At 36.8% G+C, this 18719-nt stretch overlaps 1 protein-coding gene across 1 annotated transcript in view; it reads right to left on the minus strand.

The window, feature by feature from the left end:
• The window catches only part of LOC123874200 (A disintegrin and metalloproteinase with thrombospondin motifs 7), a 101579-nt gene that overhangs the window by 5015 nt on the left and 77845 nt on the right, over positions 1-18719 (minus strand). The window contains exons 8-15 of the mRNA XM_045919440.1: positions 14464-14577; positions 8413-8559; positions 5596-5669; positions 3166-3341; positions 2689-2876; positions 1916-2046; positions 1239-1361; positions 9-157 (exon numbers count right to left, since the gene is read on the minus strand). Coding sequence (XP_045775396.1) covers positions 9-157; positions 1239-1361; positions 1916-2046; positions 2689-2876; positions 3166-3341; positions 5596-5669; positions 8413-8559; positions 14464-14577 — 1102 coding nt within the window. The remainder of the gene's footprint in view (positions 1-8; positions 158-1238; positions 1362-1915; positions 2047-2688; positions 2877-3165; positions 3342-5595; positions 5670-8412; positions 8560-14463; positions 14578-18719) is intronic.

Raw genomic sequence — 18719 nt, forward strand, 5'->3', positions numbered from 1 at the left:
TTAGGTACCTCACTAAATCCAGATTGTCTTGTTGTGTCCTTGTTATAAATGCCCTGCACAGTTTTGCATTCTGATCCGTTTCCTCCGCAAACTCCGCACTCGTCTTCTTCTATGTCGGAATCCACGATCCAGTCACACCCAACTTTGTAGCAGACACCTGAATAAATGTTTTATTAGAAAGGCTAGAACAAACAAACGACGGCCCCGTATCTCCTCAAAGTTGTAATGCATCGTCATCATCGACCCATTACCGGCCCACTACTGAGGACGGGTTTCCTCTCAAAATCAAAAGGGTAGGTCGTAGCCCACCATGCTGGCCAAGTGATACAAGATTCACACCTTATTGACAACATTATGGAGAACTTTCACGGATGCAGGTTTACTAACAATAGGTATTTTTCATCACCATTTATTTCATTTTCTTAAATCAGGTGATGTTGATTTTCCTGGGATTAGGTATCTTAGCCCCGAATGTCAGACACCAGGAAATCAATAAAAACAGAAAATTAAATGTTTTCTATTCAAAGTTTTTGGCAGCAGCTTTTCACGTTCAGAATACGATATTTTCCTCGAATATCTACTATTTTTATAAAATACTAGGACAACGATGTATCAGGCATTTCCGGTAAACAATTTTTTATAACCACCCAGAAATACTTTTGCACCCGAAAATCCTTAGGTTCTAAATCTGATAGGTTACAGGTAGGAGCAGAGGAGATACATGGTTAGGATATAGGGAGTTCCCAAGCCGCCCTCAACTCCTCTTCCTCCCTCTTCAACTAAGAATTCAGCCAGAATTTCAGCATAATTGACTTCGAAATTTCTTATTTCTTAAAATTAAAAAGTAACACGAAAACTAATAGAAAGTTTAGCTTGCAGGAAGGCATGGCCCTCCTCCACGGGCGATATACCTATCAAATATGATACTCTATACGCTGATCTCTTTTTTTTTCTCTGTCGTCTGGCTTTACAAAGATTTGCCAATGTCAAGTTTGTAGTTATTTGTAACAAGTTAGTTAAACTATACAAGTATGGACCCCGTCTGTGCCGGCGCTCGCCGACATACGCACGGCACCCCCTTAGAGCACTTTCCAGTCAGTTTTAACAAAAAAAAAAACACTCCAAAAAGGCAGAGCACGCCCGCCAGCTAACACCAACACAGACGAAGTCCACTGATCTCTTAACTATTTTATTTTATACGTATATCATATGTATTTCTGTTTTTCTAATACACTAACCGGCAATACACATATCCCTGGCGCCGATGCTTTGCCTGCAAGGCGTTCCGTCAGCTACGAACACTCCAATCATTTCGATATCATTTCTGTTCCGAGGCACGCATTGCAGCTCACACGGTTTATCTACAACAAGTCACACTAATATTATAAATGCAAAATTTGTGTGTATGTGTGTATATTTGTAAGTTTTCACGCAAAAACTACTGGACAGATTTGGCTGAAAAAAATGGAGATAAATGGATTAACACACAGGCTATTTTTCAATCCTGGAAAATTAAAGAATTCCTACGGGACTTTTAAAAACCTATATCCACGCAAACGAACTCGCGGGCATCAGCTAGTAAGGTATAAAGATGATTAGACATTGGCTCTTGTGACGTGCTAATGTGACCAATTTGTAAACTATATTGGCAGATCTTAATCTGGTCTGGTGTTATCCTTTCCAGCATTATGAAAGGGATTTAGAACTGTTAGTTTAATTTAGAGATTGTGTAGAACAGCATCAGCTACAATGTTCAACGCGGCTCTTTGAAGTTTGTTCAAGAATGAAGGAACTGTATGTAGATCTTCATACTAAGGAGCGCCCGTACGAGCCATCACTTAAGTGCTTCGTCAGTGTTACTTGGAAGTTTTACAAATTGTAGTATTGTCAAGGCTTTACGATAATTAGTGTATACCTTGATCTATGTAGGGTATCCATTCCGCGATAGTTTCATTGTTGTACGGCATATTGTTAAACCTCGCGCACTGCACTTCTCTAAACGTCGGTTCATTGATAGGGCACGGATCCGTGTTGCATACTTTGTATCTGCAATTAAAACCAAGGGTAACTCACATAATACCTACATACAATATACATATAGCTACCTATAGGAAATAAGACGTATACAAGCAATTTATACCTTGAGAGTCGCTCGATATGAGAATGGAACAGCATGCCTATATAGTATAATTTAAATATAACAATTCTACAACTAGGTACAACTTTTTCTAGAGTTCTTAGAGCTGTCAGTATAAATACTTTATGCCTTTGCACCAGAGATATTATATTGTAGAGTTCTTAGAGCTGTCAGTATAAATACTTAATGCCTTTGCACCAGAGATGTGCAAAGTGGTAAGGACGTTTGGCTGACGAATTCTGACGGCTGGCTAGTGGCTGGCTAGTGATGCTACGTATCGTCCAACCTGTAAACACCCACCTATGACGTTTAGCAGTGCGACGAGCAGAGTGGCGTCCAGGAAATAAATACCGCTATAGATGTCTTTTTCGGGAAGCTTGGAACCCTCACGAAGGGCAGCGGCAGCGTGACGTGCAATGTGCAAGCAAACTACAGAGCGCATTAGTGGCGTGGGGTGTGGGTCGTCTACGTTCTCGGTGCGCTCTGATTGGTCGATTTTCATTCTTTACATAGCTTCGTTGTGACTTTTCAGGTCTTAAATTGAAACTCACCGACTTCTGTCCCCGATGCAATAGTTTCCGTTGTTGAGCGGCTCGGGGTTGTTGCACTCGCGCGACTGCGTGGAGACGCCTGCGCCGCACGTGCGCGAGCACTCGCTCCACTCGCTCCAAGGCCCCCAGCCGCCGTTGCGCGGCACCGGCGATGGTGTCCGCGCCACGCATGTTAGGTTCTGACACCACTGCAATGGAGAATAGGATCAATGCTTTTCCTTCTATAGGTAGGTAGTGAAATGTTTAGGTATGATAGCTAAATGGGTCAATTATTAAGGTTTCTATCTGTAAGAGGCACAACAACAAAAAAAAAAAAAACATTGGTCTGAGCATCGAGACTATACTATCAATTTAGGCACCATCGATCTAAACCTCGACTCTAAAATAGATTTAAAGATTTCAAGGCAGGTCGTCCTATTTTGATTAAATAATGAAACGTGTGGTACAATCAGAAAAAAGGTTGGCCACGATGTTTACCATATTCTCTCCGCAAGTAGTCCCGGGCGCAGCGGGCCGCAGCATGGTCTTGCAGGTGTTGTTGACGAGGCACCACAGATGCTCGCACAGCTCCGCCGGCTTCGCGCACACTACCGCTTCTGCTCCTGCTTCTGCAAACTGCAGGTGACACTGAGACGCCGCGTCGAATGTTACGCCTAAACAGTAAATATTTTTAATGATTACATAATATTTTGAGATAATTAGACAATGTCTTATCAAATAATTTAGGGGCTATAGTACCTAAATTTTCTATTACAGAACAGTAATCTTAAAAATGGCACATTTTTACCAGCCGATCTCCTCAATGCCTCGAAGCTTTGTGGCACTAGCTAGCGAAGTGCATTGTGCTGGTATGGCACTACGAAAAGGCACAAAATAGCCAATACGCGGAGATGTGCCCCGTACTATTGAGAGCTAAGGTGTTATTTATTTAGTGTCATTTTGTGTGGAATCTGATTGATCAGATGAATAGGTATGTTTTCGCTCCGTTCTGCTTCAATCAATGACTTTCTAAGCATGGACACATCGTGGCATACAACACAAGAGCCCAAACATGGCACACGTTTCTAAATTCACCTTATGTAGCTTCAACTGCTCACATTCTATACCTAACTATATAACTGCTATACATTCCCGCTAACATTCAAGTCCTGTAAACTAACCTCACTGATTAAGCCGCAATGTAAATCGATTATTGCACTCGAAGCTGAATAAGGTGATTTTAGAAGCAAACTTGAACAAAAAATGGAATGGAGTAGTGTAGCACTATTAATTTTTGTTATTTCTTTGAGAGATTTTTCGTTTTTGTAAATATGAAACTATTATACTATATCTATACTATATACTATTCTGCTCGTGCTGATTCACTGACTGACTGACTGACTGACTGACTCATTTGATCACCTCTTCTGTAAAATTTTGTATGTTTTTTTTTACCGATGGTTTCGTATAGAGGACAAAAAATGATTTGGAGGAAAAATATGGATAGAGCTGATGATTGAGGATTTCGGTGAGGAGCACGGCCAGGGTATTGAAGATAGGTGGGGGGTGCTCGAACAAATGTCACTCAGAACTTCATCCAATTGACAGGGAGCTGAAAGGGGGATAAAACCAAAATGGCGGATTCAAGATGGGCCTTGAATCAAGATGGCCAAAGGCCTCCCACCAGCCAACCTAAACCAATTAAGAAAATCTCAATCGGCCCAGCCGGGAATCGAACCCGGGACCCTCGTCATACAAATCCACCGCGTTACCACTGCGCACTGGAGGTCGTCAAAAGATCTATCTATACATATAATAAAATTGTAGAAAAGTGGTGTCTGTACAATGGAAATATATAAAAAAAAGTAGCAGGGGTTGTTAATAATAACAACCCCTGCTACTTTTTTTTTATCGATGCCGAACCCGAAATTGTAATAAATTTTTTTTTTGTCTGTTTGTCTGTGTGTTTGTGCACGCTAATATCAGAAACGGCTTATTCGATTTAGATACGGTTGTCACTAATATATTGTAGTAAGCTTCACTTAACATTTAGTGTTTCTTTCATGTCAATCGGTTCATAAATAAAAAAGTTATGTCAATTTAAAGAATCACGGCGAACATTTTTAACGTACAGATACACGCCTCGCGCCTGAGCGTCCGTGGCTATATAAAGCGCGCTGAGAGCTATTCCGCTAGTAATAAAATAAATGTGATACAATAATGGCCAATAGATTTTACATTGAACAAAAAAAAAGCTACTCCACAGTTTTGTTTTTCCGACATTCGTGACGCGCCCTTCCATCTGTCTCTTTCCGATGTGCGTGAGAGAAAGGAATGGGAACATTGTAAATAATTTTAGATATTTCTAGTATTTTCAATGGTTTTACTAAATATTTTATACTTTTTCGCATGTTATCTTACGTAAATAAAATTAACTTACCGGTGGTAAGTCACACCATCTCTTTTCTGCGTCGTTAACGTATTATTTTGGCACTTTTTGATCGCGCATTTAGGCGTCTTGACAGCTTTGCAGTCAACATGCGACTAATGAAGAAAGTGTGCTTACACCGAGTATAAGCACACTTACTTGGTCCCTTGTTATGCGCGCCAGTGCGATGTCCTTGCTTAGAAAGTCATTGGCTTCAATGGATAGGTTCCTTTAAAGCTGCGGCCTCGAAGGCAGCGGTGAGCGGGGCGATGAAACAGATCGCCATTTGCCGCTTGAGATCGGACATTTGTTTTGCGACTACTGTATTATCTGTTCTATAGCTACAAGCCTAAGCAAACGCATCTTCCAACTGCTTGGTTTTTGTCTTTTTATAAACATTTGCCAGCTCAACCTCGGCAAGAGTGGCGATGGCTGAGTTATAGTGCGTCACTTAGTATTTATCCAAAACGTGAAAGAACAATCCTATACCATAATCTTACCTGGTGGTACTTCGGGGTATACGTATGGTTCTTCTTGCGACGGTCTATCGCTCAAACACTCGCCTAATCCCGCACTGTTAAAATAAAGAAACAAATTGTTATCAATCTAACAGAAAAAAGAAAATGCTTACACGCCTAAGGGCCAAAACACACGCGATACTTTTACATCAGCGATCAGCAATTAGACGACTGTATCAATTGAGTTCCCCGAACGCTTTCGTCATCAAAATCGCGCGTTTTGGAGATCGCTCTGATGATTTATTACGACTCAGAGACATATTGTGTTGTTTCCTATATTATAAAAGTACCCTGTGTTGCGTTGGAATATGCCGGCCTCACTATGTCGCTAATAACAATCTTAAAGTATCGTATGTACTTTAAACCTTACAAAACAGAGGTTGTCATACCATCGCGCAAACAAATTATTCTACATACTTCTAATTGACTAAGTTAGACTTTCCATCTGTATCTACGTACCTACATAAGTTAGCTTGAACTAGTTTAACGACGTCCGGTGTTATAGCATAAGTAATTACAGTATTAATTCACAAGCTCGCAGCTCGCAGGCCTACTTTCAATTTTATCGCCTTTTAAATTAATTAAAATATGTAAAATGGAATATCTACCTTTTCAGATGAATGTATCTATCCGATAGAAATGGCGCGATGCCTGTTTCTACGACAACTAATTAATTCTCTTTCTTTTTGATATAATGGGCGCTTTATGATAAATGGCTAATAATATCAAAGATATTTATGTCATTTGTAATTAAAAAATAAAACAATACTAGCTGCTGCCCGCGACTTCATCCGCGTGAATTTAGGTTTTTAAAAATCCCGTAACTCCGTAATTTCCGGAATAAATAGGCTACTTATGTCACTCTCCAGGTCTTTAACTATATCCATGTAAAAAATCACGTCAATCTGGCGCTCTAGTGCGGTGTGATTGAAGGACAAACCAACAAACAAACACATTTTCGCATTTATAATATTGGTAGCGGCTGATTCGCGGCACTTTCCGTTTCGATTTGGTTTTATTGTACGTTGATGCCACGATTTACGCAAGTGTCGATAATCCGATTGAGTTTAAACTCAATCGGATGAATGATAGGCATAGGCAGGTAAGAAATAAATATTTATTTAACGAGCGAACACTTTATGATAAGTATTTAATTTTATTACTTATTTATATTAAACCAAAAAATTATTTATATTAAACCAAAAAATAAATTAGTTTATTGTAGATAGCTGATGCCCGCAGCTTCGCCCGCGTGGATTGGTCAGATCCCCTGCAGCATCAGGATTGAGGAGTTGGACTCCAAATTTTTTATGAAACAATGTCGCAAAGTTCCTCTATCGATTAAAAAAGAAATGACGCAAATCGGTTCAGAAATCACGGAGATTTCGGTGTACATAGGTAGAAAAACACAACTCCCTTTTTAAAAGTCGGTTAAAAAAGTAGCCTATTTTACGCCCTGGTCCATCCTCTACTTGCCTGTGAAAGTCCCGTCAAAATCGGTTCAGCCGTTCCAAAGATTAGCCTTTTCAAACAGACAGACAGACAGACAGACAGACAGACAGACAGACAGACAGACAAAAATTTTAAAAACGTGTGATTCAGTTATGGTATCGTTCAAATAACCATATGAGCTTAATATGAGGTAGTTATTTTGAAATTACAGACAGACACTCCAATTTTATTTATTAGTATAGATAAATGAAGTATTGGAACAGTATCTCTCAATATAAGAAATTTAGATCTCTAATATAGATTTCTTCCACTTCTACAAGGCTGTGAACTATAAGGTGCAATTACGAGTATGTATTTTACTTTATAATTTACTAAACGCTACTTGTTTGCGGGTCTGAAAACTTGATGATACTTTGATATAATATATAGGACTATCTTGATATAGGAATATCTTTGAGTATATAGGACTATCTTTGATGGCATATACTCGTAGTAGAGGCCAATAAAGTTTGGACAAACGCGCGATGGCATTAGCACGGCAGAATATGCTGAAAAAAAGGGCGCGCGACGGCAGCTATCTAGGGAAAGACGTAGAGTACAACCCTTCTAGGTGTCGTGTTGGATACGTTTCCGTCACGCGTTCTTTATGTCCAAGCCTTTCGACGCAACTTGGATACTTAATAATTGGTACAGTAATGAACCTAAATATATAATATATGGAAGCGAAAAATATTTCTTAAGTTTTAAAAATGCGAATTGACTATCTTATATCATCTGAAGCCTCTCAAAGTACGGCCATTGTTCTGCCAATTTCCATTTAATTGAAAAGGCAAGCGACAACATATTAATATTCTTTTCGAGTACAAACTTAACTGGGCCAATTGGTCTGGCGGTTGTCGCGTCGGTATCGCTGCGCCAGGGAGGTGCTGCTAAAGTTACTCGCATTTTCAATACCTACCTACTATGAAATGCACTCTCACACATAATCAGATACAATCTTACCTTAACACATAGACATATACGCACACAAGCACACACACACAACAACACAAACACACGCACACACATACGTATATCAAACTTTACATAACAATTTGTATTATTTTTAATTTCGTACTTATTTGATTTCAATCAATCTTAGTTATATACATTTGTATGGGAAGGCACTGGCCCCTATAATACGGGCTGTCCTAATTTAGGGACCAGGACTCCATGAAACTCATAATTAAATATTTATATAACTCAAACTTAAATAATATGATAAATAAATTTTCATTTCATTTCACTTACATTTCATTTCACGGCTACATGCGATCTCCTTTAGTCGATATTATATTTAGGACTTACTCTAAAAAGTTGGTGACGTCCCGCTTGCTGCATCTAGACCAGGCCACTTGTATGGTGTCCGCCTCAAAGATAGGCGTCATGATGTGAAGCGTTGCGCCCTCCCGACGGTTGCACCCTATCTTCTCAGTGTCGTGGTAAAGACCAAAGCTAGAAACAATTAAATTTCTTAGTATCAAATATTATAAAGTGAAAATTGATTGGGTGAGGACTAATTAATTATGTAGATATGATCTGACACATAGGAGTAGGTAGGTATACTGTAAAAATTAAGACAATGTAAAGGCATTATAACTTGCGAGAGATCATTCAAAATAGGAAATACGGTCTTTTTCATTGTCCTTATTTAGAAGTGATAACGCTTATTTAGGTAAGTTCAAAGTGATCCAAAGTGCATTAAATTTTAAGTACCTATAATATTATGTAAGTGCTCCAAAGCAGATTACTTATTGTAGGTGTACATTACGCTGTTGATGATGATAATGATTTAGGACGCACTGCGGTGTTTATTGAGGAAGTGATACTTTCAGTTTATCTAGCTACACGAAACAGTCGAAACAACACAATTGTTACATGCTCTTATCTTACTGATAACATACAAAATAGGTAGAGACCACGGATATGTTGAGATTTGCTTGAATTGTATACCTATTTATTATTTATTATTCGACTTCATCCGCGTGGATTTAAGTTTTTTTTAAATCCCGTGGAAATCCTATAATTTTCCGAGATAAAAAGTCGCCTATGTCCGTCCGGGATGTAAGCTAACTCTGTACCAAACATCAAATCGGTTGAATGGTTGGGCCGTGAAAAGCTAGCAGACATATAGACAGATGCACTTTCGCATTTATAATATTAAGTATGGATTATTAATACTTACTACTAAATAAAGTTGAAGTTATTTACAATTAGTACGATATAACTCACGGCTCCAGCCTCCACGGAGGTCCGTCCAGTGATCAGTGACCTCTCATACTCGTGATACGTCAGTCAATAAATCAAAGCAGCTATTAAAAATTGATTTTATTACTGTTGACTCACTACATTTACAAACAAGCCACTCACTAGTACTGATTATAGCACTTTATTTGCTTCTTGCGCTGTTTTACATTTGCGTACGTTTATTTATTACGATCGATGTTTTTGAACTTTCCCAATTAGTCCCTAATTGTGTCTACAGTTACCTGTAGCTACTAATTTTAATTTCAAAATATTTGAATGCCTCCCGTGGTAGGCGACAAATAGCACAGTTTTATGATATTATAAATGCGACAAAGTGCACTTTGTTTGTTGGTTCGTCCTTGAATCAAATCGCAACAGAGGAACGGAGCGTTTTCTATAGTTACCTATACCTATCCATCCAAGACCTGGACAGTGAAAAAGGCTACCTACTTTTTATCCCGGAAAATCAGAAATTCCACGAGATTTTTAAAAAGTTAAACCCACGCGGACGAAGTCGCAAGTATTGATGTATGTTTCAAAAAGGATATGTTTATACTTGTAACCACTTAGATAAGAAGCGCCATTAGTTTCTATTTGTGTATTCGTTACTTATCTACCTACTACTTACTTATACTGATTGTGCCCACTAACTGACGACACTAACGAGTGTGTTCTACAAATAGAACTTACCTACAAATTGTTTCATATGGAACGTTATTACCTCATTCATAACTCTTCATTTACGATAAGAAATTGAAAAATATAATGAAGCTGTTGTGTTGTGTGGGCCGATAGCACGGCGTCAATGCACCGAGTGCATTGTACGGTGATGCGTTCGTGTGTCTACGCGAAAGAAGGTCATTGGCTGTACCGTGTTAGCGCTTACATAACTTGCGTTTGTTTAAGATTGTGCCTCTATGCAAACTGTAACAACAAGCCATTTATATAAATAAACGTAAGATATCGCAGCCTACGAGTATGTGGCTACCGGTATAAATGTGTATCCACAAATTATGTGGTATTTTTTCGACATCTGCTTCAGATCTTTTTAAGCGATCTTCTATTTAAAATTTGTCTAATCAAAGTTTTAGACAGGCACAAACTTTTTAATACGTGTTGCGTTTGACCACTTGTCCTATTGATAAAGTGGTAGGTATATTCACTATATACTTTATACCTAGGTATACTCGCATCTATGCTTGTGTATATATTTTGACCTATTTTCTAAAAAAAATTCAGACGTTTCTATTCACGCTGACGAGACGAGACTATTTCAAACGTTGACATAAGTATTACATATATGAATAGGATCTAGAACCTTCAAACTTTCAGGACAGGTTTAGGCTTTTTAATTCCTATCATTTTGTGATTGGCTATTCAGTGAATATATTAATATTTGTTTGTTTTTATTAAGAATACAAAATATTTATTATTATGTGAGAAAATTGAAAATTTTTCTGTTAAGTGCCGAATTCAATCCTTAATTACGCCTTGTTTGGTATTAATTAGGTAGCTAATTGATAGCCTTATATCAATTGAAATAGGGCTATCAAACTGACACAACAATCTAAATAATAGTGCGTACACACGTTTGTATAAATGTAGAGCTTACGTAGAGTCAAACAAACAGTGTTTGATTTTCATAAACAACTTTTAACGGATAAAAGTTTCTCGGAAACCAGCGTCCTTGCGATAATCTCAGCGTAGAAACATGAGTCAGACTACAACAGAAGCGCACGGCAACGGCTGCCGAATTCAACGCCGGCGTCGGACTATTTCCGAAGCGCTAACAAATGAAATATCGTTCTTCTAAAGACTCATTTGCATTGCTCAGTAGTAACGCGTTTATGGTGCAGGCGATTTCCAAAAAGCATGCCATAAGGACCGCACATGGAAAACCTCATTTGGAGATTTCTAAAATACATTCTTTATTGGTTTTACATTGTTGCCCTATAACTAGTATTTTTCATTTTCAGTACAAGTAGTTAGCGCCACCCGTGGGGTGTCCTCGCATGCTGTATTAATTTCACCGCTTGAGTGGAAACCCCGTTTGCTTCGCATTGACTTATCGACTAATGAAAATGGTCCTTTATGCTTTAAAAGGATGACTTCGTACGTTTAAACATGTTTAAATGCATGTACCTAATTATCTGGTTTAAAACGTAAGGCATGCATTTACTTAATTGGTTAAGGTTGTCAGGTCTTAACATTAACAATTCTGTAGCAATGTTTTAATGATCCGTTTTACGAGAGATGCAGCGACGTAATTGCAATTTTACATGTGGGCTGCACAATGAAGATAATGTTAATATTGCCCATTGTTAAGGCAACGTGAGTGCATTTCTCCAAGTTTATCAACCTACAATTTACACAGGCTATATTTTCGTTTGTTTTTGCGCCAAGCTTTGGGCTTTTTTATTTCTTAGGTACGTCCATCATATGTTTATACTTTATATATTTTTATAGGTACATCGTAAAATGTTTTAACTTTTAGTTCAACATTATTACTTCGTAAGAAGGCGATGATTGTTGGCTATGCGCTCTAGATCGCTATTTTTGATCTTCGGCTTTATCGGTACGTTTTTTTATTACAAGAACGCGCTTGCCTAGGATATTCACTCTTGCCAAGTGCTGACTTGCGGCAGCAAAAGCCTAACAATAATATATTTTAAAAGTATAAACGGCTCTCTCAATTGACTCTACTGAATATCAGTACGAAGGTTGCCTGCGAAACTTATTTGTTTTTGTGGGAAATATACAAATTTAGGTGGTCTTCTGAAAGTATTTAATGTCTGAAAGCATTAACCCAATAAATTATTGGTTGATATTGCAACAATAAAGTAAATTTTCATGATTTTGAAGGAGAAATAAAGAATTTTGTTGGCGCTAGCTAGCACCGAGCATGCAGGTATGAACATTGTACTTCCCAGTTCTCTTATAATGAAGCTGTATATTTTACAATCTCAATTAAGTTTGAAAGGTATAATCGTGAAACGGGTTTACACTCGCTCACATAATAAATGGGGGGTACACTATTGAGTGTGTAGTTGCTAAACTGAGATTGTATCTGTCTCTTAAATGCTAATGTAGATAATAAGATTTATGCATCGTTAAAATCTGATGCAAGTTTGAATTTAAGATTCCGTAGGCTTATAGATAGATAAGTATGTAGTCAATTTGCATATCTAAATAACATTTTGAGTTATCGAGCATTGCATGGAATAATAATAGTTGATATAATAGACTGAACTATCCTAAATAAAACATACCCAATAATATCTTGAGTGTCAAAATTAATTAGATATTACCGTACGAATATTATTACTGCCTCACTCTATACTTTGAAGTTTACGTGAAAATATTGTTTATTTGATCGTAAGTGATCGTTTGATCGTAGTAAAACAATCAGTAAAGTAATCAAGTTATGTATGCACCATGTATGTATTCCTCATAATATAATAACTTAAATTTTATTTCTTATTTCCTTGTTATCCTTTCCCACTAGTAATTATATTCTGTGTAACATGGTTGCCTGGCAGAGATCGCTTCAAAGCGATCAGGCCGCCAAATTGTACTACGATTTTTGTTGTGTAATTTACTTTTGTGTTTCTTTTTATAAAGGTGTACAATAAAGCATATCTCAATTTCAATTTCAAACAGTATACTTAAGTTATATTGATTACGCAGTTACAGTTTAAATAAATACTTATCACTACACCTGGATTGTAATAGAGTCACGTGTGCTTTGCACTAAATCCTGACGGAATCGTGCGCTGAGATAATTCACTGGCACCTAGTACACCATAATGGCACTTAATATGGCAGAATGGCACTTTACACTGGCATTCAGACTTACATTGAATAATGCATTATTACTTAATAGAAAATGATATTTAATCTAATAAATAGAATACCTACCTTGATTATAGTAGAGTCACGTGCGTTTTGCACTAAACCCTGAATATTATTGCGCAATGCGATACTTCACTGTAAAACCACAATGGCGCTTATAAAATGTGCAGATAATAAAACCAACCTTACACTTTACTAATGCATTATTAATAGTTAAATTTAACCTGAGAGGCATAAGCTAACATAGGCATAAGCATAATATTGATGTGAAAATAATTCTTTTCAATCGTTAACCTATTGCTGACATGGAATCACACTTCACACTAATATTATTAAGGCGAAAGTTTGTGTGTATGTAGGTATGTGTGTACGGTGTGTGTATGTTTGTTACTCCTTCACGCAAAAGCTACTGGACGGATTTGCTTGTTTAGAATGGAGATAGATTATACCCTGAATTAGCACATAGGTTACTTTTTATTCCGGAAAATTATAGAGTTCCCACGGGATTTTTAAAAATTTTCCATCCACGCGACTGAAGTCGCGGGCATCAGCTATTCCCAAATAAATTATTATAGTATCTGAGAGGATGACTAGGCACACTACAAAAACTGCTCAACATTTTTTTGTGTCACTCACCTAATAGAAATTATATGAAAACTTTTATTCGCAACTCTAATAGAAAGTGAAACTTTACTGAAGGCCTCCCAATAAGTTTTTCGTTGGCCGTTTCGCATACCTACCGTTAGTTCAATCATAGAAAATGAGAAAGTGAGTCATCAAGTTATCACTCTCACTTCTACAAGCTGGATTCTCAACAAACTGGTCAATGAAATCGTCGTGAAATATTACGCTTGTTGAGATGCAGTATCTGCGGTTTGCACTGAATCATATCTGGATGTTTATTAAATGTTAAAAAAACATGTAGAGATCCTATCAACTTTACGGTTATGTACCTAATTCTTAAACGGAGCTGGCTGTAAAATAGAAACATCATCATTTTATTTGTGATGCCACTCAATATGGTACGCATTATTTTGTCTACCATCATTTTACAATCGTCCTTTAGTTTCATGAAAACAAAATGTAGCCTATATAACCATCCCAAGGCTTAGACTAATTTGCTTAAAATCCATTTAGCCGTTGGCATGCTTCGAAGGTATAAGGAATTCCACATACCTCGCTATATACCTACCCAGATAGCCGTCAAAACATAACCCTGTCTCTGCTGTTGTGAAGTCGGGAAAAAAAAGTTGTACTCACTTGTGCCCCAGCTCGTGGGTGATGGTGTGCGCCAGCATGATGCCGTTGTCTTCGTTGACGGAGCAGCTGCGGTCCGGCTTGCACATGCCTGCTACGTGCGCCACGCCTAGGGTGCTGCAACACACATTTTGTTAACAATATAGGCTTGCGCTTGGCTGAAATCATAAAAAATAGTATTGATGCAGCCTAAGGTAGAACGCGCATGACTAGAAAGTGCCTATTCTTTTGAAAGTATCAATATTATAGCAAGCGGGGAAAAAGGAAGCCGGACAGTATAATATATTCTAACAATGCGAAGTGTGAGTCTGTGAGTAAATCTTTGAAATCCAATAGCTGCAGCACGTGCTGAACTTTCGAAAGAAAATGGAATAAATTTTTATTCGAGGGATAAACTTCATTTTAAAAACAAGAATATTAATTTACCATGTCCGAAATTATTAAATTAAGCATCATGTAGTAGATAGGAACTCAACGGTTGTTGTTATCGTGAAATTATATCAGAGTCATAGAAATCAGAATAGGTATAGAAGTAGGTATAAAAGGAACGTGAGACTGTCGTTTGACTTGACTATGATCCATCATTGCGCGTTATTCTTAAAGTAATGTTATTTGCATTAAGTTACAGTTTAATTTAGCTTGGTTTAGATGTATGAATATTATATTCTTTAGATATAAGTGTTCATTTTTGTATGAATGAGTTGTTCAAAATCGATAACGCGGTCTCCGTAATAAGACTGCAGATGATACCATTTCTATTAACTTATTTAAATTTCTGTGATCCGAGTTTATCTAAGTTATTTGAATAAAGGTTTTCTACATTTACTCGACTAAATAATGTTATAGTAGCCTATTACAGGATAACAGGTGTAGCAGTGCCTTAATGGTGTACTAATTATGGTGGTAGTTCGTAGCAGCCACGCAGCATGAATAACTAATAAGTACCTTACTTAAGATCAGTTCATACCATTAATCTATTTGAAACCAAATATTAGTAGTTATCACGGCTTATAAAGTAGGTACCTAAATTTTCTTCCGATAACAAGTCAGAAACAGTTATTTGTCCACGAAACAATAGTTAAGTACAATTCAAGCTCACATAAATTTAAGTGAATCTTTGCCTAAAACTTCAAATTAACTTAGGAAGGTCGCCTTTTCGAAAATAAAATAGAACAAGCAGATAATAGAGCAGTGATTCTAATAACTACATCCAGTTGATATAATATAGGCTGTAATAGACAGTTGCTCTAGGTGTGATAAGTTCAGTAACTAGTCCTTCGACTTATAATATCGATCCTGAGATAATTTCTAATACCTAAGCATCTCATGTCTAAAAAATCGTGACAAAATCAAATTTTTCAGACAGGCACGACCGCGTGTCAACATGGCAATCTAAACTGGTTTGTGACAAGTCGATACGAAGATATCCTTCAGCTGAACCGCCTGCCGATTGCGTCACTGCTTGATGAAAACTTTAGTCTAGACATCGTGAAGATCAGTGACAGCTTAATAAACATACAACTTTGTATGCTTTGAGTACCCACTGTATTAATATTTTGTTAAGGCTCAAATAAATTTAACAAATTGAAATAAAGTGCCTTGATTTACTAATATTGTTTTTAGAATATACCTACCTACTTACTGGCTTTTACCCGTGATTTCAGTTTTGTAAATTTAGGATTTTTAATATAACCTCATAGGAATCTTTTGTTTTCGGGACAAAAATACCCTACGTGTATCCTACTATGTTTAGATAAACAATATACATTTACTTTCACGTTTTATAACAATAGCAAAATCAATATCCATATAACAAATGCGATAGTGTATTTATTTGTAGGTTTGTCCTTCAATCACGGCACAGGGGATCGATGCGATTTTTAGGATGGATAGAGTTGTACCTGGAGAATAACACGCTACTTTTTATCCCGGAAAATCAAAGAATTCCCACGTATTTTTCTAAAAACCTAAATCCACGCGGGCGAAGTCGCGGGCATCAGCTAGTAGGGTGCCTATATGTGTAATCAAAAAGTACGATATTACGTGAGTTTCGATATTATAACTCTTTATAAGTCCAAACATAGTGTGTACGCGTTCTAAGGCAGTTAGCAGCGAGTGGTCAGCGCAGACGCGGCTGGGAATAGTCGGCTAATAATATACGCGCCTCTGACTCATGCGGAAGCCGACGAAAAGCTCTATAAATTCCTTCTAATAAAGATATATACTCGAGTAAACAAAACGTACTACAGCAGTAAACTCAGTCTAACTACATAAAAAGACATTCAACATCGGACTTATTTTCACGCAATTTCAATTTATCATACGTTTATTTATTCCATTTACGTGCAACCTATTTAAAAACAATAGGAAATGATTTAATCTATTCTTTGTAGGTGATGATTAAGAATGTCATTTTATGCCACCGCGTCACGGTGCAACGTTGAATAATGGGTGCGCGTTGATGTCTTTTCTATTGAAGGTCTGAATTGTGATATGAACGCAATGTCCCTACAAGCGTATATAAAAGTATAATATTATTTTTACAATTCTTTTTGTCAAGAACTATTATTTATGGAGCTCACCTTCATATTTAGACACCAGTAATTTGCCGGTTCCATATAGGAGCAATCAAACGTAATTTTCAACATGCAATCATAATAATTGCGTTTTAATGATTTAACATTTTGATTTAAGTTTTCATTTGTACATCGTCGTGAATTATGTGTTGAGTCCGGGTAAATTAATATAGTCCCAGGTGGTCTGTTGTGAGAATTAGCTTAAAAGTGAGTTTCGAAATATGAATGAGTTATGTGCGGTGGAATTTAGTGTGAAGTTTTAATTGAGTATTAATTGGCGTATAAGGCGTACGCGTTATGTATACTTATTACATATAAACAAATATAGTTATTCAAGAAATGCTTGTTAGTCAGTTGTCCAGTGCACTAATTTGGATTATTGAATACATTTTTGAAATACTTTTCATGAATAGCGTATTTGTAGTCGTAGTTATGATAAGTAAATTACTTACAATGTGGCTCAGAATTAGCCACATTGCAACTAATTTACATACACGATCTTTAAATTAAATAAATTAATAGGTCTAAATCTAGTACTATCCGTTTCCACTGGAAGCATTATGAAAGGGATAGCAATATTACGAGTATATTGAAACATGCCATTTTAGTTTAAACTTTAAAACATTGTAGGCCCGTTAGACGAACTAGTTAGCTAAATATAGCTATAGCTACGTAATCTTGAATTTACCATGAAAATATTTAAAGTTAAATTCGCAATAATCTTTAAATAGGTCCACTTAAAATTATTAAAAAAATCGCTGCGATTAATAATTTAAAATACGTATAAGTACTGGAAAAAAAGAAAAGTATACATTGTAGTTAATTCTTGTTGTACACAAATCTTTAAGTAAAGCGTCCCCAAGTATAAATCGTATTTTTCACCCAGGAGGCGAGCCGGCGGCGGCGCGGGCGGTTCCAAAGAAATTCCAGTTTTGAGTGCGACCCATTGAAATACTCGTAATATAGTCCATGTATTTTGACAGCCATTTGGTGTACTCGGCACACTTAGTACGTGAACTGCATAAAGCCTTCTGCTTAAAACTTGCAGTGATTTAAATTATACATGAGTATTGGCGGTTTCTCTGTTGCGTCGGTGTGCTTGCTTGCCTCGTAGATAAGCATCCTGGTTCGATTTTTGGTTGTATCAATGTAGGAAACGGTGTTCCGAGTTGGACACTGTCTGGGTTTCAATTTTGTAAGGTCTCTTTATAATTTACCTTATTGAGTGGCGTTGAAAATGAAAATGATTAAAACTTGAGTATGTAATTGCAGGTATTAATAACGACTAGAATTATACAAAAAAAGTATAACTTATAAAATTATAACTTAGTAGGAACTATATCGTACGCATACTTACATAAAAATTGTAAATTGTGCTTTAATATGTTTTTATGTTACATAATGAATGATAAATATTACCTACCCAAGTATTTAAAACGCAAATGAATAAATAGGCTACAATTTTTTTACTGTCACAAAGTTGTCTGAGCTAACGTAAAACAATATCTGTTACAATGGATAAATATAAGATTAAGAGATTACACTTAGGGCTATAATATTTTATGACCACTTTGTTTAATAGCTGCATATTTAATGCATACTTATACGAGTAATTACACTAGCTGACCGCCCTGGCTTCGGATTTTGATATAGGTATTAATTACAATATTAATCCTCGTGAAA

This window comes from Maniola jurtina, chromosome 18 (assembly GCF_905333055.1).
Source record: "Maniola jurtina chromosome 18, ilManJurt1.1, whole genome shotgun sequence".
NCBI lineage: Eukaryota > Metazoa > Arthropoda > Insecta > Lepidoptera > Nymphalidae > Maniola > Maniola jurtina.